General features: G+C 50.8%; 3 protein-coding genes across 3 annotated transcripts; 1 reads left to right on the plus strand and 2 right to left on the minus strand.

Moving 5' to 3' along the window:
* Window positions 1-122: 122 nt before the first annotated feature.
* FTSJ3 (FtsJ RNA 2'-O-methyltransferase 3) lies at window positions 123-8,486 on the minus strand. Its single transcript, XM_084748511.1, has 20 exons — window positions 8,166-8,486; window positions 7,906-8,011; window positions 6,391-6,437; window positions 6,214-6,293; window positions 5,552-5,651; window positions 5,219-5,413; window positions 5,027-5,142; window positions 4,823-4,927; window positions 4,642-4,742; window positions 4,217-4,297; window positions 3,983-4,132; window positions 3,754-3,889; window positions 2,086-2,264; window positions 1,852-1,969; window positions 1,500-1,777; window positions 1,325-1,413; window positions 1,140-1,239; window positions 876-1,056; window positions 709-803; window positions 123-621 (listed from the first exon to the last, which is right to left on the minus strand). Exons 1-20 carry the CDS (start codon window positions 8,230-8,232, stop codon window positions 429-431), a joined length of 2,517 nt encoding a protein of 838 aa, XP_084604637.1. The 5' UTR covers window positions 8,233-8,486; the 3' UTR covers window positions 123-428.
* A 145-nt stretch (window positions 8,487-8,631) lies between these two features.
* On the plus strand, window positions 8,632-13,764 carry PSMC5 (proteasome 26S subunit, ATPase 5). Its single transcript, XM_084748551.1, has 12 exons — window positions 8,632-8,779; window positions 9,287-9,358; window positions 11,367-11,436; window positions 11,669-11,766; window positions 11,925-11,981; window positions 12,065-12,295; window positions 12,573-12,699; window positions 12,786-12,976; window positions 13,069-13,167; window positions 13,246-13,356; window positions 13,462-13,548; window positions 13,654-13,764. Exons 1-12 carry the CDS (start codon window positions 8,726-8,728, stop codon window positions 13,705-13,707), a joined length of 1,251 nt encoding a protein of 416 aa, XP_084604677.1. The 5' UTR covers window positions 8,632-8,725; the 3' UTR covers window positions 13,708-13,764.
* Window positions 13,765-13,816: 52 nt separating this feature from the next.
* SMARCD2 (SWI/SNF related BAF chromatin remodeling complex subunit D2) lies at window positions 13,817-23,660 on the minus strand. The gene is made up of 13 exons (XM_084748535.1): window positions 23,144-23,660; window positions 18,357-18,541; window positions 18,158-18,200; window positions 17,929-18,051; window positions 17,136-17,291; window positions 16,624-16,719; window positions 16,394-16,495; window positions 15,889-16,050; window positions 15,611-15,708; window positions 15,349-15,484; window positions 15,086-15,208; window positions 14,827-14,928; window positions 13,817-14,756 (listed from the first exon to the last, which is right to left on the minus strand). The coding sequence occupies exons 1-13, from the start codon at window positions 23,357-23,359 to the stop codon at window positions 14,703-14,705; spliced, it is 1,596 nt and encodes a 531-aa protein (XP_084604661.1). The 5' UTR covers window positions 23,360-23,660; the 3' UTR covers window positions 13,817-14,702.
* Between the last annotated feature and the right edge of the window lie 551 nt (window positions 23,661-24,211).

Genomic DNA, 24,211 nt, shown 5'->3' on the forward strand with positions numbered 1-24,211 from the left:
GGGACCTGAGGGCTGTCGTTTCTATCATACAGTAGTTGCTACATATTAAATTATGGCTTGGAACAGTGCAGCCCATGATGTGAAATGTGGGGAAGTGCTTGCTTATTAAACTATCAGAAAAGTTATCTCTTCTATTATCTTTTTATTCAAATAGTGGAAGAGGGTGGGAGAGGACTCAAAAAGAACCAGATGTTGAACATAACAAAAACCATCAACACTGAATTTCCCCTATAAAGCTTATAAAACAGATGTTTCCATCCAAGTTCTTTGATGTTTATATGGTGTTTATATGGACGACCATTCTTCAAGAAGGCAGGAGGAAGGATGTCCACTGTGGAACTGTAGGCACCCATCGCTCCCCCAATCATATGGGTACTATAGCACGTGAACTATATTCCACATCTTCATTCCTGGTCCTTAGTCTCTGCTCATTTCCGCTTTTGTTTTTTCTTCTGTTCCTTTCGTTGTTGTGCTCTCTGGTCCTTCTTCATCCTAGAGTCCACTACCTTGAAATGTCCTCTCACTCCAGCTGGCCGTCGAACCTTACGGCCTACACCTTTTTTGGCTACAACATAAGTGACCTGGCGTTTCTCCTTGCCAAGTCCAGCCTTCTTGTAGAGACTGTAAAAGAAACAAACAGATTCAAAGGTCTGCTCTCTAGAACTCTATTTAACCCAGTATCTTTGTGGCTTTTCTTTGCCAAATTACCTTCGCAGTTGTGCCACCTTTTCTCGTTCTGAGATATCCACTGTGTTCACCACAGCTTCCGCTTTCTTCTTGGTCTGCTCCAACTTCCTCAGCATCTGGGAGAGAGCCTTGGTTAGATGATTTCTTTCCTCCACCATGCCTAACCTCAGGCAGTCTCAGCTACTTACTCTCCGCTTCTTTCTGGCCTTGGCCTCAGCTACTTTCTTGATGGGCCGTGCGTTGATCTCCCGCCAGCGTTTTTGGTAATGTTCCACCTCCTTGTCAATGGGCAGCTGGCGTATCCGGTGCTGCTTCTCTTCCTGCACAAACCACTCTGGAAGGTCCCCCTCGTCTTCATTAAACGCATACCTGGGTCGAGAGGACACCAGGCCAGTAACTACCTGTGACTTTCCCTTAGTCTACTGGACTTGATGTTCTGTCTGGCCCCTTACCGGTTGAATGAGTTATCTATAAGGTCTCTCTTTGCCTTTTTAGAAGAGGCAATAACAGCACCTAGAGCAAGGCCTTCAGGGTCCAGAATTCGATGTTTTACTACAGAGAGAAAGACAAAAGTCAAAGCCTGATTCTCAAAGCTGAAACCAGCACTGTTTCTCCCCACTGTGTGCATACTTCTCACCTGGGTCCTCAATGGGCACTACCTCAAAACCCCCATCATCGTCTGCCTTAGAAAGACGACTTCGCTTCACACCACGGGAGGCTTTCCAGCTGTGGAAGAAGGCAGAACGGTGCTTGTTCCACCTCCAAGGTAACGCTCCACCCTGCTTCAACACCTATCAGCTGCATCCTCTCACCTTTCTTCATCTTCACTGCTGCTACTGTCACTATCCGAGCTGTTGTCTCTGTCCTCCCTTCCAGGGTCTGTGACAGCTTCTGTCCCTGAAACAGCCTCTGTCTCCTTACGGACCTCATTCTGGCATTGGGGAGTTTTCTCAGTCTTCAAATCAGAAGGTGGCGGTGGAGGAGATGGTTGTGCTGACTGCTGCTCCTTCCGACGGCTCTGGTAAAGCATCTGTGCCTGACTAATCTCCAGGGCCTCATCAGCATCGTCCTCAAACCCACTGAAGCCATCCTGTGAGGACAGGAAAGTCTCAGCAACCCTTCTGCCAGAGAATGCCAGCGTCCCATCAGTCTCCCTAGCTCTACCTTGGAGAACCACAGGTTAGCTTGCTCTTCCTGCAGCACTGCCTTGTCTCCCAGTGGTACCAGCAATGGATTCTCTCCTTCCTCCTCTTTATTGTCATCCACTTGAGCAAACCGCACGCTGTAGACCCAAAGGAAAGTGAGGAGAAGCTCACCCCAGAGCCTTGGCTGTGCCTCTCAGTTCCCACATTAATTCTGTCCCAAGATGGCAGTATTTCCTCTCAAGACAGACTTTACCACTTCTGCTCCTTCCGACCCGAGTGTGTCCTGACTCCTGCCAGCTCTTCTGGATCCAGGTCACTTTCAGAAGAAGTATCAGCATCCTCAGCATCCGACACATAGATGTCATCCCTTGGCAGATCAGACAGAAAGGTGTCTGCAGCTTTCATGTCTCCTTGTGTTACTTCCTCTAACAGCTGAAATTCAACAGGAATAGATTCAAGTACTTACAGGCAACTCACCCCATTTTCCCATGCCTATTAACTTAGTTTATCTTCAGAAATAATCAGTCAGAAAGGACGCTGCTAAATATTAGCTCCTACACAGTCTCTGTGACCCAGGAAAGCCTGTCTAAAATGCCCAGTTCTGGGTCCCGGGCATACGACTAGTTTAAAGCCATGTGAAATACCTGAATTCACACCTGAACATTTGATCACAAGTAAAGACTGCATGCATCAAACTGGTTCCACTACTCTCAACCTCAAAACCTATTTTCACAGGTTCTAGGAATTATATGCAACCACTTTTTAATTCTCCATTTAAAAAAAAAAATGCAGTGGATATTGTGTATTCTTGTTTAAAAAATGAGGAAAACAAACAAGAGAAGTTACACAGTTGTAAATTAAATAACCCAGGTGAGGGCTGGAGAGAGGACTCAGGTTAAGAGCACTTGCTGTTCTTACAAAAGTCCTGAGTTCAGTTTCCAGCAACCACATGGTGGCTCACGACCATCTATACTGAAATCTGGTGCTCTTCTGGTCTGGGCAGGCAGAAATATAAATAAATAAATCTTAAAACAAAACAAAACTTTGGGCTGGAGAGATGGCTTAGAGGTTAAGAGCACTGATTGCTCTTCCAAAGGTCCTGAGTTCAATTCCCAGCAACCACATGGTGGTTCACAACCATCTATGCCCTCTTCTGGCCTGCAGGTGTACATGCAGGCAGAGTGCTGTATAATAAATAAATAAATAAATAAATCTTTAAAAAACAAAAACAAAACAAAAAAAACTTCGGGTAGAGTTAGAACTAAAAGCTGTTCTTACTCTATTGCCTCTCCTGTATCAGAAAGGTGACCAGGCTGTTTTACCACAAAGCTCATTTTGTTGTGAGACTGCTCTTACTGTGAAAGGCATGTTCTTCAGTATTTGGCGGAAGCATCACCCAGCAGCTCAGTGCAAGATGTTCATTAGATCCAGTAAAGTTAAAAGAATTGTGCCTGAACCCCTGTTCCTACAACTGTACTTGACCTCCTGTAATGTGATTTCTTGGTCCTTTCTAAACTTTTTATTTCTAAAATTTTTTTTATTCTAAAAATTCTAAAATTTCTAAAAATAATTTCTAAAATTATTATTATTATTATTATTGGTTTGTAGACCAGGCTGGCCTCAAACTCACAGCAATCCGCTTGCCTCTGCCTCCCAAGTGCTGGGATTAAAGTGCACCACCATGTCCGGCCTCCTGGGTGTTCTTATTCTTGGTCTTAATACTGTAGTCTTACAAATTTTCCTAATCTCATCAGATTAGGCATGTTTTTTTTTAGCATTTGATCTCATGATACTATTTTTTCCTCTAGTATTTCCAAGTTATAGGTGAATACAACAACCAAACCCATGACCATTCACTGCATGTAATCCAAACCCTCAAACTGATGATCCTGACTCTTGCATATCTCTACCCCTCCCTTACCTGCTGACCCCGGATGGTTCGCAGGGAAAACATGCCCGTCTCCCCCTCATCTGCAATGGAAACCCCAGGCAGATCCATCTTCAGCTCCACACGCTCCCGCTGCTTCCTCTGCTCACGAAGCAATTTCTTTTTCTTTCTGAACAGATAGATAGTGGAGGGATTTAACCTGCCTGTCTCTAAAAGTCAGTGCCTTTTACCATCTCTATGTAGTCTTCCTCAGACCCCTCACCGCTTTAGTTCTGCCACCTCTTGGGCTTTCATCTCTGCCAGGGTCCGGTTAAGCTGCTCCTCTTCCTCTTGTTCCTCCTCCTCTGAAGCTTGCTTTGTCTCAGCTATTGGCTCTTCCTCACCACCTTCTTCTTCTTCTTCTGAGCTGAGGCTGACAAGCCAGTCCAAGAGTTTATTTTCCCAGACACTTGGTCCAGCACCCAACCGTCCCTAACCCCAGTTACTTCCTCCTCACCTGATGTCCAGTGCCTTTGCTTGCTCTTTCAGCTTCTTGGCCACATACCGCCTAAGCTTTGTTCTCCAATTCAGTAGAGACCTGCCCAAGAAATACAATTACTGACTAATCTCATCATCTCCATCTTTGTCCCTGCCTCTTCCTTAAAGTCTACACTCCGGTGGCTGGAGAGATGGCTCAGCAGTTAAGAACTCTTCCAAAGGACCGTGGTTCAAATTCCCAGCACCGACATGGCAGCTCACAAACTGTAACTCCAAAATCTGACACCCTCACACAGACATGTATGCAGGTAAAACACCAAGGCATATAAGATAAAAATAATTTTTTTTTTAAAAAAAAGTCCATACTACAAATTTCAGGCTTCAGCCATAAACTGAATCCTGGTTCTCAGAGCGCAACATCGTTCTGCCCTCACACCCGTGTACCTAAGTTCCTTGCGTCCCAGCACTTTGATGTCCTGACAGCATGCTCTTATATCCTCAGTTGTAGCTGGGTGCTGTGCCAACTCCTCATCATCTATTGAGATCTGTTTGTGAGGAAAAGGAATGAAATGTTTTTCTGGCTAAGTTTCTGTGGCTCCTTTATACCCTCAATCCAGAAACTCACTTCGCTGGCCTTGGAGAGGAAGTCAACAGGATTGGCAGCTTTCAAGAAGTCGGTGACTGAGGTTCGGTGATAAAGAGTGAGGTCACCCTCGGCATAGCCTTCAGCCTTAGGAAGGAGAATAAAGATGATTAGACAGTCCCTTCGTAGACAGCAAGCTTTCCCAGTTTCAGGACCCACTTCTCAAAACAATAACAACGAAAACACCTTTGGCTTCTTCTTTGTTACCAACTCAGTAACAGTTTTAGCCTGAACTTCAACCTCCTTAAAGGCAAACTTAGGATCGAAGAATTTAGTATCAACTTTGTCCGGAGCCAGGAATCCTAAAAGAAGAAGACAGATCAAAGGCATGCTCTCATAATTAGAAAGTGGTGTCAAGAGGAAGACGTGGTGTCCCACCTTGGCAAACAACAAAGATTTCTGCAGATTCGTGGCGAGAGGCCTGGGGCTTTGTGGCTTGAACACGGTGGAACAGCTGCTGGAAGATCCACAGCAGAGGCTGATAGTCACGGGAACGGAAGACTTTGGTGATGAAGCAACCACCACGGGCCAAGAAGTCACAAGCCAAACGCAGAGCCATCAGTGTTAAGTGAGCTAAGTGAGTTAAGTGTTAAGGACAGAGACAGTGAGAAGCTCTGCAGTGACATACTGCCTCCACCCTCACCTCCAAGCCCGCCCCCCACACACTGCTACCTCCGCCCTCGCCTCCAAGCCCCCACACACAGCTGGTACCTTGTGAGTAAGCATCATGAACCCAACTAGCTCCAACGTTGGGGGCCCCGTCATTGAGCACAACATCAACTTTCCAGGTCTTCAGCTCCTTCCTCAGGGCCTAATGAAAATGAAGGGTTCACAGCAATGGAAACACAGTAATGGCTGACTAGAACTCCTGGTTCAGTCATCTGCCTAGTTATTTACTAAATGCCCACCACTGGCATCTTGTGCCAGGTACTAGAAACACAACAACCACCAATTCTTGCCTTCAAGTTTAGAATGAGCTCACTAGAAAGAACTTTACTGAAGATCGATCTCTTGGCCTTCTACTAATTGACAGCACTGCCTGCCAGCCAGTCATGGCTCATCCCTGTAATCCCAGTGCTAGAGAGGCAGAGGCAGAAAGCCTGCAAGATCAAGGCCAAACTAGATCATATACTCAGTTCCACAGCAGTCTGGGCTACATAGTTGTAAGCTATCCTGACACAGCAAGACCCCAGCTCAAGGAAAAGAGGAAAAAAAGAAAAGAAAACCTTGACTCTAAGTAAAGATGAAAATGTACACCAGGATTGTCATGTGTCTTTTGGGGCATGTGCTTGAAAAGCATGATAAATTGGGAAGTGGTTTACTAGGAGGCAATAATGCAAGCACGTGAAGGGGCAGGAAGGAGACTTTGTTACCTGCCTACAGCGCTCAGTTGTGATATCTTCCTGGAGAGTCACCACATTGGGGAGAGGCTTGATTGGAACCAAATCCACTCCTGCAAGAAGTTAGGCCAGTGTATTGCAGAGTGGAGGAGATGTCAGAAAATCAGCACTTTACACCCCTCCCTCAAATACCCAGGAAGAGTCACTCACCCACAATAAGACTGGATACAGGCATAAACTTGGCAGCCACCTGCAGCCTGTGAAAGGGACATACTTCAATACCTTTCCCTCCTTTGACTTCTCACCCTTTCTAGGGACACCTGTTAAGTGTAGTAGCTAATCCTCTTTATGCATACATTCAAAGGCTCTTCTCTACAATCAGGAAGCAAACTGTTGGGTATGGCCGCACAGGCCTGCATTACCAGCTACAGAGGGAAAGGCTGTAAGGTCAAAAGTTCAAGGCCATTCTGGGAAACTTTTGAGAGTCCCTGTCTCAAGAAATTATAGAGTGGATTGGGAATATAACTTGGTGGTGAAGCAGCTGCCAAACATGAATAAATCCTTAGGTTCAGACCCAGTAGAGGAAACAACAACAACAACAACAACAATAATAATAATGAAGCAGCAGCAGCAGCAACTACCTTGAGGTCTGTTAAGACATAATAATAAGCAGCAGCTGCTACTACTTTGAGGTCTGTTAAGATCTCTTCTGGGGCTGGAGAGATGGCTCAGCCATTAAAGGCTAAGCTCACAACCAAAAAAGATCTCTTTTGGCGGGCGTGGTGGCACACGCCTTTAATCCCAGCACTCTGGAGGCAGAGGCAGGTAGATCTGAGTTCAAAGCCACCCTAGTCTACAAAGTGAGTCCAGGACAGCCAGGGCTGTTACACAGGGAAACCCTGTCTCATAAAGCAAAACAAAACAAAAATTTCCTCTTTTACACACACAGTGCTTTATGTGTAAGTGTGTTTTCAATCCCATAGCAATCTCACTTATGCTGCTAAAACAGGAGGATGTCATGTTCTGGGCTAACCTCAGCTACATATATAATGAGCCTCTGCCTTTAAAAAAGTGAAAGAATCTCTCTCCCCTCTCTTCCTCTGTGTCTCTGTCTCTCTCCGCCTCTCTCTGGGGTTCCCTTCCCACCTTTACTTCTCTCTCCATGCTCATTTAGTAAACTCCTCTATAACATTAAATAAATAAGTAAGTAAATAAATAAATAGGAAAAGGCTAGGCATGGTGTCGCACACCTTTAATCCCAGCACTCGTAGACAGAGACAAGTGGATCTTTGTGAGTTTGAGGCCAGCCTAGTCTACAAAGAGTCCACGACAGCCAAGGCTGTTACACAAAGAAACCCTGTGTGGAACCACCACCACTCCCCAAAAAAGAGAAAAGGAGGCGACAGCAGCAAGCCTTCCAGAATTTTTGAGTCACAGCAGAGGTTGGGGGTGATGGTGCACGTCTGTGCTCCCAGCACTTGGGAGGCAGAAGCAGGAGGATCGCTGTGAGTTCAAGGCCAGCCAGGTCTACAAAGTGAGTCCAGGATGGCTGGGGCTACACAGAAAAACCCTGTCTCGAAAAAACAAAAAAGGCAGCACATGCTATCGAATATTTCATCTGAACTGGGGGTGAGTAGAAATCCGATTCCCATCCTCCCCCAAAGCAACTCAAAGCCAACCAGAGCCAAGCCAGTGCCATCAAGAACGGCCCCTGTCAAATGTTACCATCCTCCAGGCGCAGCACACAGGTCCAGCAAGGCCCGGGCTTTCTGCAGGAACTGAAAGCGGCGATTGAGCTGGATCAGTTTGAAGGCAGAGCGCGAACGATAACCTGGAGCGTAGGGAGTGGGTGTATAGAACAGTAACGTCTACGGAGGACTTCCACAGCCTCACAACCCCATCAACCCTTCTAAAGGAAAGCAACTCCGTATTAGAAAACGTGGACAGGCTGATATGTTGTTCACTTAGTGCGAACCCAGACTCACCGGTCTCCTTGGCCAAGTGATAGAACTTGTCCCGCCGGCTCTTGCCTACTTTGCCTTTCTTGCCCATGGCGGGATGGGGAAATATCACTCACTTTAGGGAGAAAGAAAAAGTTGAGAACCTCTTTCCGAGCACTGGATCCCGCTTCAGTGCCTCAGGTGGCGAAGCAATTACCTCTCGGGCCCCTAAACTCCCTAGGTTTTCTACACTTAACAAGCAGCACATGCAGGCAGCAATCGTACTTCCGCTTCCGCTCGCGTTTCCGGCGTTCCCTGCCTCCGGTTTTCCGCCATTTTGAGTGTGGCCAAAGAATTGTGTCCGCGGGTCTTCCCAGTTAAAACTGGAGGCTAGGAAGGTCGAGTACAGTAACTACTATCCTATACTCTAGGAAGCAATAATGAGAAGTTCTATATCTTCTCGCTCCCTCCCAGAGCTACTGCCCGCCAGTAGCGCCTCTCCCATTGGAGCCGCCACACACCCCGCCCATTGACCCGGAACTCTTCTCTGCGGTGTCCCAGGTCGCACGCTTCCGCCTCCGCGCCTGCGCGATAGGGTGATTTGGATGCCGGCGGTCCCTGCCGATAGAGGGAAGATGGCGCTTGATGGGCCAGAGCAGGTAAGGTTTCAGCAGCAGCCGTAGGGCGGCCACCCAAGCTGAGTGCGAAGTGCACATAACCTTAAGTGAGTGGTGGCCACGAGCAAGAGAGTCGAGTGGATCAGGGGTGGGTGGACCACGTCAGACTGGATCTTGCCTGGGACTAGATCTGCTGTGTCAGCGCCGCCCGAGGTAGCAGGACAGGGTAGAAATTGAGGACCTAGGCGAGCCGGCATGGCCTGGGGCCGGACCTAAACTTGGTCCCTCCGATCTGGCTTTGTCTGTAGTAGTTACACCTTGGGTTTGTATAGCTCTTTTCACAGAGCAAAGCGCTCCGTGGATATATGGCCCGTAAGCCTCCCAGAAGTCCTCCAAGGTAGACGGTAATTGCATCCTTTAAGTGGATTCCAAAGTGAAGGGTTAGAACCGATTGTTTTTCTTAAGCCATATGGTGAAGTGCCCTGGGGCTATTTTAGCTTGATCCCTTAGTAGTGTAGGCCTTTGGTTAACAATTGTACTTGTCTTCAGATGGAACTTGAAGAGGGGAAGGCAGGCAGTGGGCTCCGCCAATATTATCTGTCCAAGATTGAAGAACTCCAGGTGAGTACAGACACCGGAAGGAGCTAGTGGAGGATGAGAGCTGATGGGTGCCGATTTCTGCAAGTTATTATTCCACTGGGAGTGCAGTGACCTGGGAGTTCTTAACTTCCGAGCTGTCTCTCCGGCCCAGTGAAGAGTTCGCTTCCAATGTTCTTTTGTCGGTTTTTGTTTATGGTGTGTTATCTGTGTGCCTGTGTAAGTTTGTGTGCACCGTATGTGTGCAGGTGCCTGTGGAAGCCAGAAGAGGGCCTTGGGTCCCCTGGAGCTTGAGTTTACAGATAGTTATGAGCTACCAAGGGTGTTAAGAGCTAAAGCCAGGCCCTCTGCCAAAGAAGTAAGCTCTCTCAACTGCTGAGCAATCTCTCCAGCTCCTTCTTCCTGTTAAGAAGTAACAAGCAGTGTAAAGTATATTAATAATCTATTTTTTTTTGTTGGTTTTTATTTTTGTTTTTGTTTCTCGAGCCTTGGCTGTCCTGGACTCGCTTTGTAGACCAGGCTGGCCTTGAATTCACACGATCCTCCTGCCTCTGCATGTGCCCCATCACACCCGGCCTAGTAAGAACTACACTTATCTGTACTTCCATTAGAATGTAGTTAGGAGTGATGCTGGCTTAGTAAAGTGGTGTTTGTAGGTCTTTAACATCCATGACTTAGGCCAGGTGTGGTGGTGCACTCGGGAGGCAGAGGCAGGCGGATCATTGTGAGTTCGAGGCCAGACTGATCTACAAAGGAAGTCCAGGACAGCCAAGGCTACACAGAGAAACCCTGTCTCGAAAAACCAAAAACAACAACAACAAAAAACCCTAAAGATCCATGACTTAACTAGCCCAGGGTAGTTGGCTGTGTTTCCATCCTGTCCCAGGCATGGCTTCCCTCCTGTTAAGCAGACTATAAGTCCAATCAGAGAGCTGTTGGATGCCACACAGTATGTTGTGGTTCGTGAGCATCACAGCCAAGTTGAACTGTTGGTTGCTCCCTCCCTTGGAAGCTTGCATGGCACCTTGTCCTTAGGGACAAGGTGTTTAGTCAGGTCCAACTCAAATGCTCTGGGTCCTGTGTGTGAAGTGTGTAGTGTCTTCAGGAATAAAGACTTACTTCCTCCTCTGAAGGGAAGGGAGGCCACCCAAGGGCAGCAACAATAGCCTATAGTGTTTTGGGAGTCTCTTGGATGTCCCCGACCAACAGCTCAAAAGGTGGTTTCTCATGCCTGGTGGGCAGATTAGTATTAGCTAATCTATGGCCATTGTCAATCCAGATGGGAAAATCGCATTTAAAGTATATGTGTATGCACAGGCATATGTTTTATGTATTATTTTATGTAATTTAATGCCTTTTCCAGACATCCTTACTGCTATTTTACCTTCTTTCCTCCTATATTTATCTTCTCTCTCTAAAGCCCCTCCATTCCCATTTCTCGCTTCAAATCACTTATATTGGCTATTTCCTTCCCCCTTCTTTCTCCTCCCCCCCCCACCCCTTTTATTTTCCTGGTTTCTGTATTCACTCTAGATTATATATACACATTTGAAGACTTGAAGCTAGGAATTCACTTTTTTTTGTTGTTTTGTTTTTCAAGAGTTTCTTTGTGTAGCCTTGGCTGTCCTGGACTCACTTTATAGCCCAGGCTGGCCTCGAACTCACAGAGCTGCATCAGCCTCTGCCTCCCAGTGCCATGCCTGGTAGGAACTCGCTTGCTTTTAACTGACAGCAGTTGGGCTAGAACTCAGGCTTCTCACCTGAGGACCTTTCCACCATCCGTGTGACCTCTCCAGAAGCCACTGCACCAGCAAGCCATGCTCTTTCTCTCTTAGATTGTGTTCTTCCGGGAGCCCCTTGTGATACCTGCCTGGGGCTCCTGAGGAATCTTAGAAGACAGGCCAGGGCCTTCCGATACTGCTGGAGAAGCTGCAGAAACAATTAAACCTGCCTTTAAGAGTCTCAGCCCAAGATCCCGTTTCCTCCAGGCTGTTGCCTTGAAGCCATTGGATTTGTCTTTTGTTCTCCACAGTTGATTGTAAATGATAAAAGCCAGAACCTCCGGAGGTTGCAAGCACAGAGGAACGAGCTAAATGCGAAAGGTGAGAGGGGAGAAGTGGGAAGCCTAATGTGCTAGTTTGCGGCAAGGTCTGGGTGCTCCAACTTTCCATCTTCTGCAGTGCTCCTTGTCACCTCAGCCTGAAGTGAGGCTTTCCACTGTTTGTAATGTAGTTATTTCCCAAGCCCCTTTCAAAGCCTAAGTTCTTTCTTCCCTTCCAAATGTTAAGAAGGTCCTTTAGGTGACTGGTGGTTATTTTATTGCTTGTTTTTTAGTTCGCCTGTTGCGGGAGGAGCTGCAGCTGCTGCAGGAACAGGGCTCCTATGTTGGAGAAGTAGTGCGCGCCATGGATAAGAAAAAAGTGTTGGTCAAGGTAAAAGAAAAAAGCAGCACACCACCAAGGACTGCTCACTGCACTCTTTGCATGTGGCCTCGTGTGTCACGTTGTTCTAGAACTCCCTTGTCTAGAACAACCTGGTTAGGGTTGCTGTGTTGACTATTGAAGAAAATCATGAGCCCTTATTCCTTCAGGTCCACCCTGAGGGCAAATTTGTTGTTGATGTGGACAAGAACATCGATATCAATGATGTAAGTGTGGCAGGTAAGGTGTGGGTGGGGGAGCAACACTAGCACAGTGCATCCTGAGGCGCACACACCCCGCTCTTCTTCAGGTGACACCCAATTGCCGGGTTGCTCTAAGAAATGACAGCTACACTCTGCATAAGATCCTACCTAATAAGGTGGACCCTCTGGTGTCACTGATGATGGTGGAGAAGGTGCCAGACTCAACTTATGAGATGATTGGCGGGCTGGACAAGCAGATCAAAGAGATCAAGGAAGTCATCGAGCTGCCCGTGAAGCACCCTGAGCTCTTTGAAGCGCTGGGCATTGCACAGCCAAAGGTAAGCATCAGGCTTTGCTGGGAGGCAGCCATGCTGGTTCTTCCTGCCCCAGACTAGACCCAGTGCTGGGTTAGTTCTCCTCGCTGAAGAGCAGCAGCAAGCAGCAGATCTCTGAAGCACTGGGCTAGCTTGAGTACCGTCCAGAGAGGACAATGGCCTTTCCTTTCTACATCCCTCACCTCAAGCAAGGGACCCAATACAAAGCCCTCCCTTGTCCACGTTTGATACATGAAGGGGGTTGGCTTCTTTCCCTAAGCATGACGCATACTCCCTCCAGGGAGTACTTCTGTACGGACCCCCAGGCACTGGGAAGACACTGTTGGCCCGCGCTGTGGCTCATCATACGGACTGTACCTTCATTCGTGTCTCTGGCTCTGAACTGGTACAGAAATTCATTGGGGAAGGTAACTGGCTGAGAATGTGAGAACCGGGAGGGAGGGTAGCGGGGAGAGGCGCATGAGCTCCTGACGCCAGGTTGGCCTCCGCACAGGGGCAAGAATGGTGAGGGAGCTGTTTGTCATGGCGCGAGAGCACGCTCCATCGATCATCTTCATGGACGAGATTGATTCTATCGGCTCCTCACGGCTGGAGGGGGGCTCTGGAGGAGACAGTGAAGTCCAGCGCACAATGCTGGAACTGCTCAACCAGCTGGATGGCTTTGAGGCCACCAAGAACATCAAGGTGAGGTGGCATGGGCTTTCAGACAAGCCAGGTGAGGGGAGGCGGCATGCAGGCCTGAGAGGTTTGGCTGATCCCACTTCCTCTCTTCCCAGGTTATCATGGCAACTAATAGGATTGATATCCTGGACTCTGCCCTGCTTCGTCCGGGGAGGATTGACAGAAAAATTGAATTCCCACCACCCAATGAGGAGGTCTGTGGTGGGTGGTGCCTAGAGGAGCTCTGGCTGTGGAGACAGGGTGGGCTTAGGGCTTTCTTCCCTTGTCTCTAGGCCCGGCTGGACATTTTGAAAATCCACTCTCGGAAAATGAATTTGACCAGGGGGATCAACCTGAGAAAAATTGCTGAGTTGATGCCGGGAGCTTCAGGGGCCGAAGTGAAGGTAACTGGAGCCTTCTGGGAAGCAGGGCAGTCGCAGGAAGCCTTAGGAGCCAACGCAGGGCTAAGGGGCCCAGCAGCAGGGCCTCAGCTTCTCCTCCCTCCTTAGGGTGTGTGCACAGAAGCTGGCATGTACGCTCTGCGGGAACGGCGTGTCCACGTTACCCAGGAGGACTTCGAGATGGCAGTAGCCAAGGTATGTGCCTTTGCTGAGGTGGCTCTGAGCAGGGCCACGCCTGTGTGCAGTTGGTAAGTTCCTCCTCACACGTGCACATGCGCTCTCTCCTCCCACCCTCTCCAGGTCATGCAAAAGGACAGTGAGAAAAATATGTCCATCAAGAAGCTATGGAAGTGAGGCTGTGCTCTGTGTGTGGAGCCCTCTAATAAAGGTCTGTGTGGTAACCTCCGACAACTCCAGTCTGTTAATAAGTGACTGCATTGTTCAATGACCAGGTCTGGGCACCACCAATAAACAAAAGGATTTATTTGGAATTTTCCAAGTTTGCCAGAAGTGGCATTTGCCAAGCCTTAGGCCCACTCTCTTTAAGACCAGTCGCAAAATGTAACAACAGTCCTCCAGCTTTCCCTTCCCCTCCAGCGGGCACACATCCCTACTTGAGCTGGGTTAGAGAACTGGCACACTGCCCCCTCCAGGAGACCCCACCTCCCCCTGCCCGGGCAGCTGGGGTGGACAACCCCATGGCATCCCAGGAGATGATGGCGGCTGCAGCCGCTTGCATAGATTGAGGAAAGAAAATAAGAAAGGAGGCACCAAGTAGGGCTCCCTGAAAAAGCCCCAGTTACCTCTGTACAAAAAAAGTGGCTCCCACATAGAAAAACCTGCTCCCCAAATAGTGCAAATACCCAAAGAAAAGGACAAACCAGCAGCAAGGCTGGGTTTGTAGGAATGGCAAAGAACTTTGGTTGAGAAAGGCCAGGAAGAGTGTGGGCTGGGCCTCCTCTTCCTTGCCCAGCTCCCCAAAGCCAGCTCTGACACTGGCCCTAGGGTGGAGCCTGTAAACATGCAAACCCAGCAGCCTTTGGTTCGGAAATGTCTGTTACAAAGTTAAAGCACAGCCTCCAGCAGTCCTACTTGGGCCTGCCTGCAGGGGGCTGAGGCAGCATCTTGCGAACCCAATTAAAGCCAACGCTAAAAAGTAATAAGGCTTTGGGGACCAAGCAATGAGGAATCTAAAACTACATCTATAAAACTAAAGCTGGGGAGTAGAGGGTGACAAGAAACACACCTCACTCCATCCTACATGTCTGCAGCCCCAGCCAGAACCAAGAGGACAGCTGGCCTCCTGCCTGGTTCCGGGGCAGGGAAGGAAGGACGCAGTCCCTGAGCAGTTAGGTCAGGCGAATTCCCAGCACCTGTTCCAGCTCCTGCCTTCGCTGCTGCACCTGGAGAAGGAAGAGCATGGCTCAGGCTCCAGCTTCTCCCGATAAGGAGTTCAAAACGGCAGTGCCTCACCTTGGCAAAGATGTGCCTCCCAACTGCTTCCTGGGCCCAGGGCTGGTGGTAGAAAGCTGCTCGTCTCTCCTCCTCGGGATTTCCAATCACATCGGTGATGATCTGTAAAGAGCAAGGGGTAAAGGGTGGCATGAACCCCACCCTGGCCTGTGCCAGTCTACCCTGCCACTGGACTAGTGCTTGGGGTGAAAAGAAGAAAAGGAAGAAAGAAGTCACCCAGTGTGTTATGTGAGAATCCCTTCAAACTAGAGACCTATACCTTGAGGTCTCTCCGTTGGGAACGGAGCCATTCCTGGATGAAGTCCTGGGGGTCAGTGCTAAAGCTGAGCATGAAATCCCTCTGCGTCTTCAGCTGGTTGATGGACTCAATGGTCTCGTGGATCTGGAGAAGGGGTGCATGTGTCAAATGTGCTCCAGCCTTAGGGTGTTCCCGGACCTAGACCCAGAGGTCTAAGCCTGAGGTCCTAGCCTCAGTGTGCTGGGTGAAATGGCACCCAGAGGCTGTGGAGACAAAGGGCTCACCTTGACGTCAAGAGAGGCAATCTCCTGCTGGTTGGTGGTAGAGGCCAGAAAGTTGCTCATCTGGGCCTTCAGTGGGTCATCCACCTCCACATCGATGTCGTAGCAGGCTGTCTTCTTCTGGTCATTAGGGTCCACGCTGCAGGCAGCACAGGGGAGGAAGGGGAAACATGGCTGTGCACATCCCAACTAGCAGGCCTATCCTGTGAGGGAGGTTTCAGGGTGGATTCTGTTCTCAAAGAGCCATCCCGTTTCTCCTGTTTACCTAATGACATGATTAATAACAATGGGGTCTGGATGCTGCAGCAATCCAGCCAGCTTCATGGGAATCTCGGAGAAACGGAGTCGGCCACAACTGAAGATCTGGAAAGAGCATCAAAGGCATGGTGATGCCTGAGGGTGTGGGGAAGTAAACTATTCGAGGCCCAGTAGACAGACATCAGTTGAAGACTGACTAAGCACTAGCCCCCCCTTCTCCCCCCCCCCCCCCCGGGGTTCCAGAGCCCGTGAGCCAGGGGCCGAGAGAAGGCAGGGCCAGCTGACCTGGCGAAAGTAACGGTTGCAGTTGATGTACTCCCGCTCGTGCCCATCCTGCAGCTGGTTGTGTTTGATGTAAAGCCACAGTGCCTGCATGATGGCAGCCCTGGTCTGTGTGTGCACCCCGAGCAGCCTCGCCAGTCGGGGGTCCAGTTTATACTGCGGAGGCTGGAATGGACAGAAGAAATGAAAAAGGTTCTTATGCAGAAACAGACTATGAAGATGTTAGAGCTGTGCTTCTCCGTCCTTATGCTGCGGCCCTTTGATACAGTATCTCGTGTGGTGCTGGCCCCCACCCCCAGCTATACAATTAGTCTCACTGCTACTTCCTAACTGTAATTTTGTTACTGTTATGAGTCATAAAGTAAATATATTTTCTGATGGTCTTAGGTGACCCTGTGAAAGGGTTGTTTAACACCCCACAAAGAGTCATGACCCACGGGTTGACAACTGCTGAGTTAGAGGAGCCTGTCCCCTTTGTTGCCCATGTGTGACCCTGAGCAGCTGTCACCTGATGATCCAGCATGAGCAGAAGGGTGCACTTGACATTGAGATCTCCTGGCCGCTTCACCTGAAAGCCATCTGTTTCCTGGGTGGTGGGCATCCGATGCCACTGTCAGGGAAGAAGGTAGCAGTGTTAGTTCGTCACTAAGAGACAGGCTACGGCACTCTACCAACACACTGAGTTTACGCTGTGTCCTCTGGCAGCTTGTCCCAAGCAGGCTCTAGGACCACTCTTACCTCTACCAGGTGGTTGTCGGGCCCATAGAGCTCCTTGTCCAACTCAATGACAAGGCTCTTAAAGAATGATGAAAACTTCCTCTTCTGTTTGCTAGGCTGAGAAGAGAAAGAGTTGTAAGGTGTGTGTGCTGCTGAACTCATTAATCAAACGAGAAGAAATGATTCAGTTCTGGAGCTCAAGGTACATACAGTCTTGGGGCCTGAAGTAGCATTCAAAGTTTAGGCAAGGTGGCAGGAAAAGGGCCCTCCATGAACCCCTCTGCCGACCAAAGAACTTGGCTGCCATCTACAGGAATGTGTAGTAACTACAGATGTTCATCTCAAGCCACAACTGTAGGTAGCTCTGGTAGAACACTTGCATAGTCCGTGTAAGGTCCAGGGTTTGATCCCCAGCATAGAAACAGCACCCCACCACCACCAACTCTAACCTCTAGCTGGATTTGCTGTACCTCTCCCTAGGCTAGGACTGCTTAAAGAGTGTTCACACATGGCTTCTCCCCTCCCAAACTCACATCATCCAGAAGTTTTCCCTCCACTCGAAGCTCCCAGGAGGCCACCTTGTCTGCTGCTGGGGTTCCCCCAGGGTTCCCTGCAGGTCCTGCATTATCACCGTCTGCCTTGCTGGGGCTGAATGTATTGGAAATATAGATCCGAAGTTTTCGCTTTTGCTGAAGAGGGAAAACAGTAAGCTAGACGTGGGCAGGCGGAAGTGCTGGAACCCCTAAATATTTTCCTCTTAGAAGTAGCAACATTTGGATTTGTAGCTGTTTTTCTCTTTGCTACTATCCTATCTTTATTTGGAACACAGTAGGCAGGGCACAATGGTAAATACTTGTGATCTCAGCACTCAGTCGGGCAGGACTGAGTTAGTGGCCACACGTAGCAAGGCACATTTTCAAAGCTAAATTGAATGTGTGCTCAACTAGTGGCCTGCTCCCTGCTGTGAGAAGCACTGCGGGAGCCCAAGCAGACCCCTGCTCATCCCTGGGAAGGCCAGGGACGAAAAACAGCTTGGGAAGACTCAGGGTAGCATATACCGTCAGAGGCTTGGGAAGGCTCAGGGTGGCATATACCGTCAGTCAGAGGCTTGGGAAGGCTCAGGGTGGCATATACCGTCAGAGGCTTGGGAAGACTCAGGGTGGCATATACCGTCAGTCAGAGGCTTGGGAAGACTCAGGGTGGCATATACCGTCAGTCAGAGGCTTGGGAAGGCTCAGGGTGGCATATACCGGCAGAGGCTTGGGAAGACTCAGGGTAGCATATACCGTCAGTCAGAGGCTTGGGAAGACTCAGGGTGGCATATACCGTCAGAGGCTTTTTGATAGCCTCTTGGATCTCCATCCGCTTGCGAGCGATGGTCTGGTCCAGCTTCCTCTCAAAAGCTAAGAGATCCATGTATGCCTGAGACTCTGGGACAAGTTCCCGGATCTGCAGATAGAGAAGTGCAATGGCTTGCTTCACCAGCTCTAGTTTACCATCCTCCCTTCCTTCCCCAGATGGCCAGCCATGACTGGGCAGGCCTCCTAACACTCACTCGCTGAGGTAGAACCTTATCTGCCATCTTCCTCCTCTTTAACCTAGCAGGAAAACAGAAACCCATTGAAGAGGTTAACAGGCCAAACTCCCCATCTTCAAATCCCTCTCCCAAGCTGCCCAGAGTCTCTTGGGGTCAAGGTACAGGGAAACTGCTACCCCCAGAGATGAGCTAGGCAAGGTATGAGGAATAGTCTTACCCTCGGCGCTGGGCAGGCATGGGGGGCTGGGCCTGGGGCACAAGCAGGCGTTTTCGGAATGGATCCATCATGGTAGGTGGCATGCCAGGTCGAAGGGGAGCAGCTGTACCAAATGGAGAACCAGCTGGAGGTCCCACCTGCAAGCCAGCCATGGGCATCCTGCTTCCCGGTGACATGCCAGGTCGCTGGGGAAAGTGGGACAATGGAGGTGCACAGGTCAGTGGCAGAGCCCTGCGAGATCCATAGCCCATGCCCTCCATCTCTTTCGCACATGGAGAGACCTGCTGGAGACCAGGAACAAAGGGGAGCAGGCGCCTGTGCTCAGCGTGTAAACCATACCTGCCCCGCCCCTGCAACCGCCCTGGCAGCCGTGCCAACAAATGAGGCTGCCAGAGTCCCATGGCTGGGAGGAGGGTACCACTTGCAGAAGGGAAGGCCTGGGGAATTTTCTTAGGACTCATCAACACCTTCCCAGCTTCAATATGCTAACCCTGCACCCTAGGCCAGCCAGCTCTGAGGTATTTACAGAGCCTTAGGTACCACACTATACACTCCCTCTTTCTTTCCCCATCCTAGTGGACACAGTGCTTGGGAGACCAGGAACAGTGCAGAGCAACCCAGGGGAGCACAGGCAGATCTAACAGTCTGATGGAGCATGGTGGTGGCATGCCTGGGGAAGGCAGTAGGAACAGCAAGCAGCCCAGGTGAGCAAGTACAATGGAAAAGCGTGGCCATGTCACAACTTGTGGGGATGGCCTCAGGAGAGTACAGACACCATCTGGTCACCATATGGCCCCTACCACAACCTGGACCTGCTGTCCCATCCCCCGTCACCCCCACCCACCCATGTCCCTCCTCCCCCACTTCTCTCTCACACCCTTTTCCTTAGTGCCATTCCCCTACCTCTATGTCAAAAGGCCCCCAAAAGGGAAGTTACGGTTCTGGGGTGGCTGTGGGAGTGAGAGCAGCAGACGTCTGGACTCTGCCCATGGTCTAGGCACCACCTGGCAACCAGGCTGCGGATGGCTCAACTTAACCCTAGCCATCCCAAGCTGCAGAATAAGACTGTCCTGGGATGCAAGGACCAGAGTACAGGGGCGATAAAAGGAGCTTCTTGATTTCCCAGCCAAGGCCCAGTTCTCCAACATTTCTGGGAGCCCTCCACCTCCCAACTCCATTCAGAGGGCTGCTGCCTGCAAGGCCTGTTTGGCAGCTCTGCCTTGCACACACTGTCCCTGGCAGCTTCACAGGGCTGGCCCCAGGGCCCAGGTTATGCAATCAATCAGTACAACCAGACAACCAGACCAGCCCGGGTGGAGAGCCACACCAAGTTAAAGGACCATCCTCCCCCACCCCAAGCATCCTAGAGGCTAGCCTCTGCAATTTCTTTATCCCTTACTAAACCCGCATTCCCAACAGCAGAGGGTCGGATTCATGGCCAGTAGCAGAGAGGAAGGGAAAGAAACATGACCCAGAGACAAGGGGAAGGGGACAGGAGCAGAGCAGGATGACAGGGAAGCATGTGGCAATTGAGGAGTTAAAAGTGGGAGACCCTGGGACCTTGGGAACCCTGCCACAAGTCTCTCCTCATCAGGAAGAAATTCATCAAAGCTGTTGAAAGGCAGAAGACAGCCTGTTTCTCTGCCCCAAAGATCCAGAGCCAGCGATTATAGAAGGGGGGAGGGGCACAGGAAAACCCTCAGGTGACAGCTATAAGACCCTCCTCATCTTCCCAGATTTGAGGTTTTCCTACGGGAACTGCAGATGTAAGTGGGGGTGTTCCAGTCCCTCAAAAGCTCTCCACTGAGATTGATAAAGCCTGTAGTACTTCGGAGCCCTCTGGAAAATCCCAACACAAGGCAGCCCAAGCAGGCCTGGTACAGGCTCCACCCAGACATCTGCTCCAGACTTCTGGGGCTCAGGCTCCAGGCCCCCAGCTCACTCAGGGCCTCAGGGGAAGGCTGCTCACAATTCAAGCCCCAGTTCCCCCTTGCTCCACACCTGGGCTTTGAAGAGCCAGTAACTCCTCCGACTTAAAAGCAAAACAAAGCTACAGCCACAGAAACGCATGCTCCCTGCCTGCCCGCCCCACCCCAGGGGTAGGTAAGCCTGCTTCAGTCCCTTGGACCCTAGAGTGCGGGGACTTGTACTTGGCCAAGAACCAACCCCACATTCTAGGCTTGATTGTATAACGACCAAAGAGACAAGGCTAGGCCTGATTCCGCTGTCTCTGGGTTAGGGATCTCGGGCTCAAGTAAGCATGCTTTGCTCTGCCCCAAAGTCTGTAGCCCTGATCCTCCTGATAGCTGCCTGGACCCGTAGGCCTCAAAGGGAGAACATATCCCGACCCTGTGAAACCAAGGGATTTTAAACCCTGAGGTGAGAGACCCCAGCAATAATGCACACTAGGTGTCATTTCGTTTCTGAATGTGGTATGTTAAGCCCTTCAGCTGACTGTACTCCAAAACTAGAATAAAGCTCTAGAGTTCGGGGGGGGGGGCTATCACTTTTACTTCAACAGGCTCCCCAACATGCCTAGCTTAAGCACACAAATCCTTGCTCTTCCTGCTCACCCCCAAGAGCTCTAACCAGGAGCTCCTGTCCTTTGTCCTCAGACTCCAAGCCGTTCTGGAAACTGGACACCTGGACACGGAAAGAAGCAGGCAGGATCTCCTCCACCCTCAACCAGCGCCCCTTCTTTTCCATTGTCCTTCCCCAGAGGAGAAGAGGAGCAGGAAACAGAGGGTGATGTCAAAATGGCTGGTGGGGATGCCCGGACTCCAGACCATCTTCCTCACACCTAAGAGGCACGGCTACTCAGCTGGCCAGCCCGGCCTCGGCATAGGCCCAAAGCCACTCAATCCACCGTCCCATCCTTGCAGGGGCTTTCCCGATGGCACATTCTCTGTCCGCTGCATGCCAAGGAAGTGGGGCTACAGAGTGCGTTATAGGACAGCCAGGACTACAGAGAGACCCCTCCACATCAGTTCTAAGCAAGCACACTGCAGGCTCATCCGCGATACCCTAGGTCCAACGAAAGCAACACGGGAAAGATAAACTCCAGCTGCTCTCCTTGGGACCAAGTCTATCTGCGTTCATACCCAAACTTCTCATTTTTTTTTGAGATAGGAGGAGAAATGAAGATGGTAGCTATCTCCTTGGAAATGTGATTCCTGGGTAGAATGTGCACACCACATGAGGATCTAGTTCTGAGGTCTCTGCCTGGAGACACCAGCAGAAAACAGAGTACGCTATGGGGGGCACACATTCGGACCCTAGTAAGCCATAGCCTTTGGCTGGGGCACACAGGTTAAAATACATATGGCCTTGTCAAGAACCAGGAGGCTAAGCCGGGCGCTGGTGGCGCATGCCTTTAATCCCAGCACTCGGGAGGCAGAGGCAGGTGGATCACTGTGAGTTCGAGGCCAGCCTGGTGTACAGTGAGTCCAGGACAGCCAAGGCTAACACAGAGAAACCCTGCCTCGAAAAACCAAAAAGAAAGAAAGAAAGAAAAAAAAGAACTAAGTAAGGCTAAGTAAAAAGTAAAGAGAGGTCGGGTGTGTAGTTGTTATCCCAGTACCAGAAAGGCAGAAAGAGTTCAAGGCTGACTTTGGCTACACAGCCAGCCTGGACTACATGAGACCCTGTATCCAAAAAAAAAAAAAAAGTGACAAGGGTGTGGGAAAAGGATGGGCACAACCCCCAGGTACTCTGGGAAAGGCGATGTAGCTCACTGATACAGCAGTTGTCTGCCATTGTCTGCAGAGCCCTGCCAGGGTTCGGTGTTCAGCAACCAAATGCAAAAGCTAAACACAATTCTCAAACACCGTGGAGCAACTTGCACCAGAGCACTGGGAAAGGAGCAGCCCCACAGACAGAGGCAAGCTGAGTTACTTTCCAAGGCACTGAGCACTGGATCTCGTCCCTGCTTCTCAATGGCCTTCGAAGCTGCAAGCTGAAACTGCTCTTTTCCAAGCTAAGACGGGCCAGGGCAGTACCCTCTGGGGCAGCCTTCTGCAGCTGCAGTGTCCTGCAACCCCAGACCCGCAGGACTCCACAAATGCCTCTCCGCTCCTCCAAACTTAGCTACTGACCACTGACACCAAGAAGAAAGCCCAGGATAGAGGATATCTTAGAACGCTCTCTTAAAGGGACTGGGCCTTCATCAGACCTGGCCACTGCTGTCTCTAATCTAGCCTGGCCCTCTCTTTAGTCTCTCAGTTATAGGAAGCCAGGCTTCCTTCCTCCTCAACTTGAGCAGATGGGAGCCATCTCAAACATACTAACGCTCTGGCAGCTCCCAGCTAGGGAAAACAAAAAACAAAAAACCAGCCAAGGCAGAGATGCAGTGGGACGGAGGCCAATCAAAGTGTAACCCTGTTTTCTCATTAACGACCCTCTTCCAAAATTTCCTCACCACATCCCGGGTCACCCCCTGACCTCTCCACTCCGAGCCCTGCCGTAGACTCTTCAACCCGACTGCCCACAATTCTCTAGATCCCAGGAAGCTTCCATGTCTCAGTTACTCAGAAGCCCTGTGCCAAGAAGCCCCAGGAACTCTCCTAACTGCTCAAACCCTGCACCGTAGAGCCTCTCTCACCCTTTCCCCGACACTGCCTCCAACCCTTAGCTACTAACCGAGGGACTCAGGCCTGGCCCGCCACCAGCTCCCGACAGTACCCCCTGCAGTGTCCCCTGGGCCGCCAATCCAGGGACTCCTGCCCTCCTCACCTGAGGCCCCTGGGAGACCGACCCAGCGCCCTCGCGACGACGCCCGCCTTCCTCACCTGGTACTGCGCCGCGGGGCCCGCGGGGCCCATGGGGCGAAAGGCGGCGGCTCCCGGTACCCCCATGCCTCCAGAAGGCCCCGGGCCCCTGAGCGCCGGGTTGGGCAGCATTCCGGGTCCCGCAGGCGGAGGCGGCGCACCAAGAGCCGCGGCAACGGCGCCGCCGCCGGGGCTCAGCGGGGGCAGCGGGAACCCGCCCGCGCCACGGCCCGACATCACTCCGCCGTCCCGTCCCGCGGTGCAGCGATCCGGCCTCCCGGCTACGTGCTGAGTCCGCTCCGCGAGCTACGTTCCGCGATCCGGGACTTTCCGATTTTATTGCCGGGTTCCGGGACCTCCCGATTCCAAGTTCGCCAAGTTCTTCACAGCCCACCTTTAGGATCCGCGGCCCCTCTCTGACTCCGCTCCTGCCAGAGAGGTTCCAGATCCGGGATGTGCCGCAAGCCCGCAGGCCTCCGGAGGGTTGCTCGCCGGAGTCCAGCTACCCGGAGGCGGTTACCAACTCCCAGCCCCGCCCAACCCACACCGCCCGCAGGCCCCGCCCCTGCCCGGGAGCCGCCCAATCGAGAATGCCTCTTCAAATCCCGCCCTCGCGAGACCCGCCTCAAACAGGCACCGCCCATAACTGACGGCCTTAGAGCTCCGCCCTTTGGGACCGCCTTTTCCCGGAGGAGCGGGAGCGGAAGCTGCTCGCGGAAGCGCCGAGAAAGGCGCCGGGTCAGAGTTCGAAGGTCACAGAGTTCGCAGGGCCGTCCAAATGATAGGCATTTGCTGCTCGCTCTGTAAGGCATCTGCCTCAGCGAGATCCGGTACACCCCTCCAAAACAGTTCTGTCGGGTCTGCATTCTGAAGCCTTAAAAACAAGCAATCTGCAAAAATAAAAAAATAAAAAATAATTTAAAAAAAACACAAAAAACAAGCAATCTGAGACGAAATAGCCACCAACAACTTTTTAAAGAGCCCATCCCAGGGCCCGAGGATGTAAGGCCAGTAGTATAGGGCGTTTACCTTCCATCACCAACACACACACACACACACACACACACACACACACACACACACACACAC

The sequence above is a fragment of the Acomys minous genome (genome assembly GCF_964271855.1).
Source record: "Acomys minous genome assembly, chromosome: 12".
NCBI classification, from domain to species: domain Eukaryota; kingdom Metazoa; phylum Chordata; class Mammalia; order Rodentia; family Muridae; genus Acomys; species Acomys minous.

Bases quoted from the DNA above. Each gene is read 5' to 3' on its own strand.
- SMARCD2 (XM_084748535.1), bottom strand. From the start codon at position 23,359: ATGTCGGGCCGTGGCGCGGGCGGGTTCCCGCTGCCCCCGCTGAGCCCC. The intron at 16,720-17,135 runs GTGAGTTTGGGA...TTCTCTTCTCAG, and splicing joins AGGGAAAACTTCTGGATGAT to CCTAGCAAACAGAAGAGGAA. The intron at 16,051-16,393 runs GTGACAGCTGCT...TGTCCATTCCAG, and splicing joins TGCTCATGCTGGATCATCAG to CCTCCGCAGTATAAACTGGA.
- PSMC5 (XM_084748551.1), top strand. From the start codon at position 8,726: ATGCCGGCGGTCCCTGCCGATAGAGGGAAGATGGCGCTTGATGGGCCA. The intron at 11,437-11,668 runs GTGAGAGGGGAG...CTTGTTTTTTAG, and splicing joins GAACGAGCTAAATGCGAAAG to TTCGCCTGTTGCGGGAGGAG. The intron at 13,357-13,461 runs GTAACTGGAGCC...CTCCCTCCTTAG, and splicing joins CTTCAGGGGCCGAAGTGAAG to GGTGTGTGCACAGAAGCTGG.
- FTSJ3 (XM_084748511.1), bottom strand. From the start codon at position 8,232: ATGGGCAAGAAAGGCAAAGTAGGCAAGAGCCGGCGGGACAAGTTCTAT. The intron at 2,265-3,753 runs GTAAGGGAGGGG...GTTGAATTTCAG, and splicing joins GAACCATCCGGGGTCAGCAG to CTGTTAGAGGAAGTAACACA. The intron at 1,970-2,085 runs GTAAAGTCTGTC...TTGGGTCTACAG, and splicing joins GGTCGGAAGGAGCAGAAGTG to CGTGCGGTTTGCTCAAGTGG.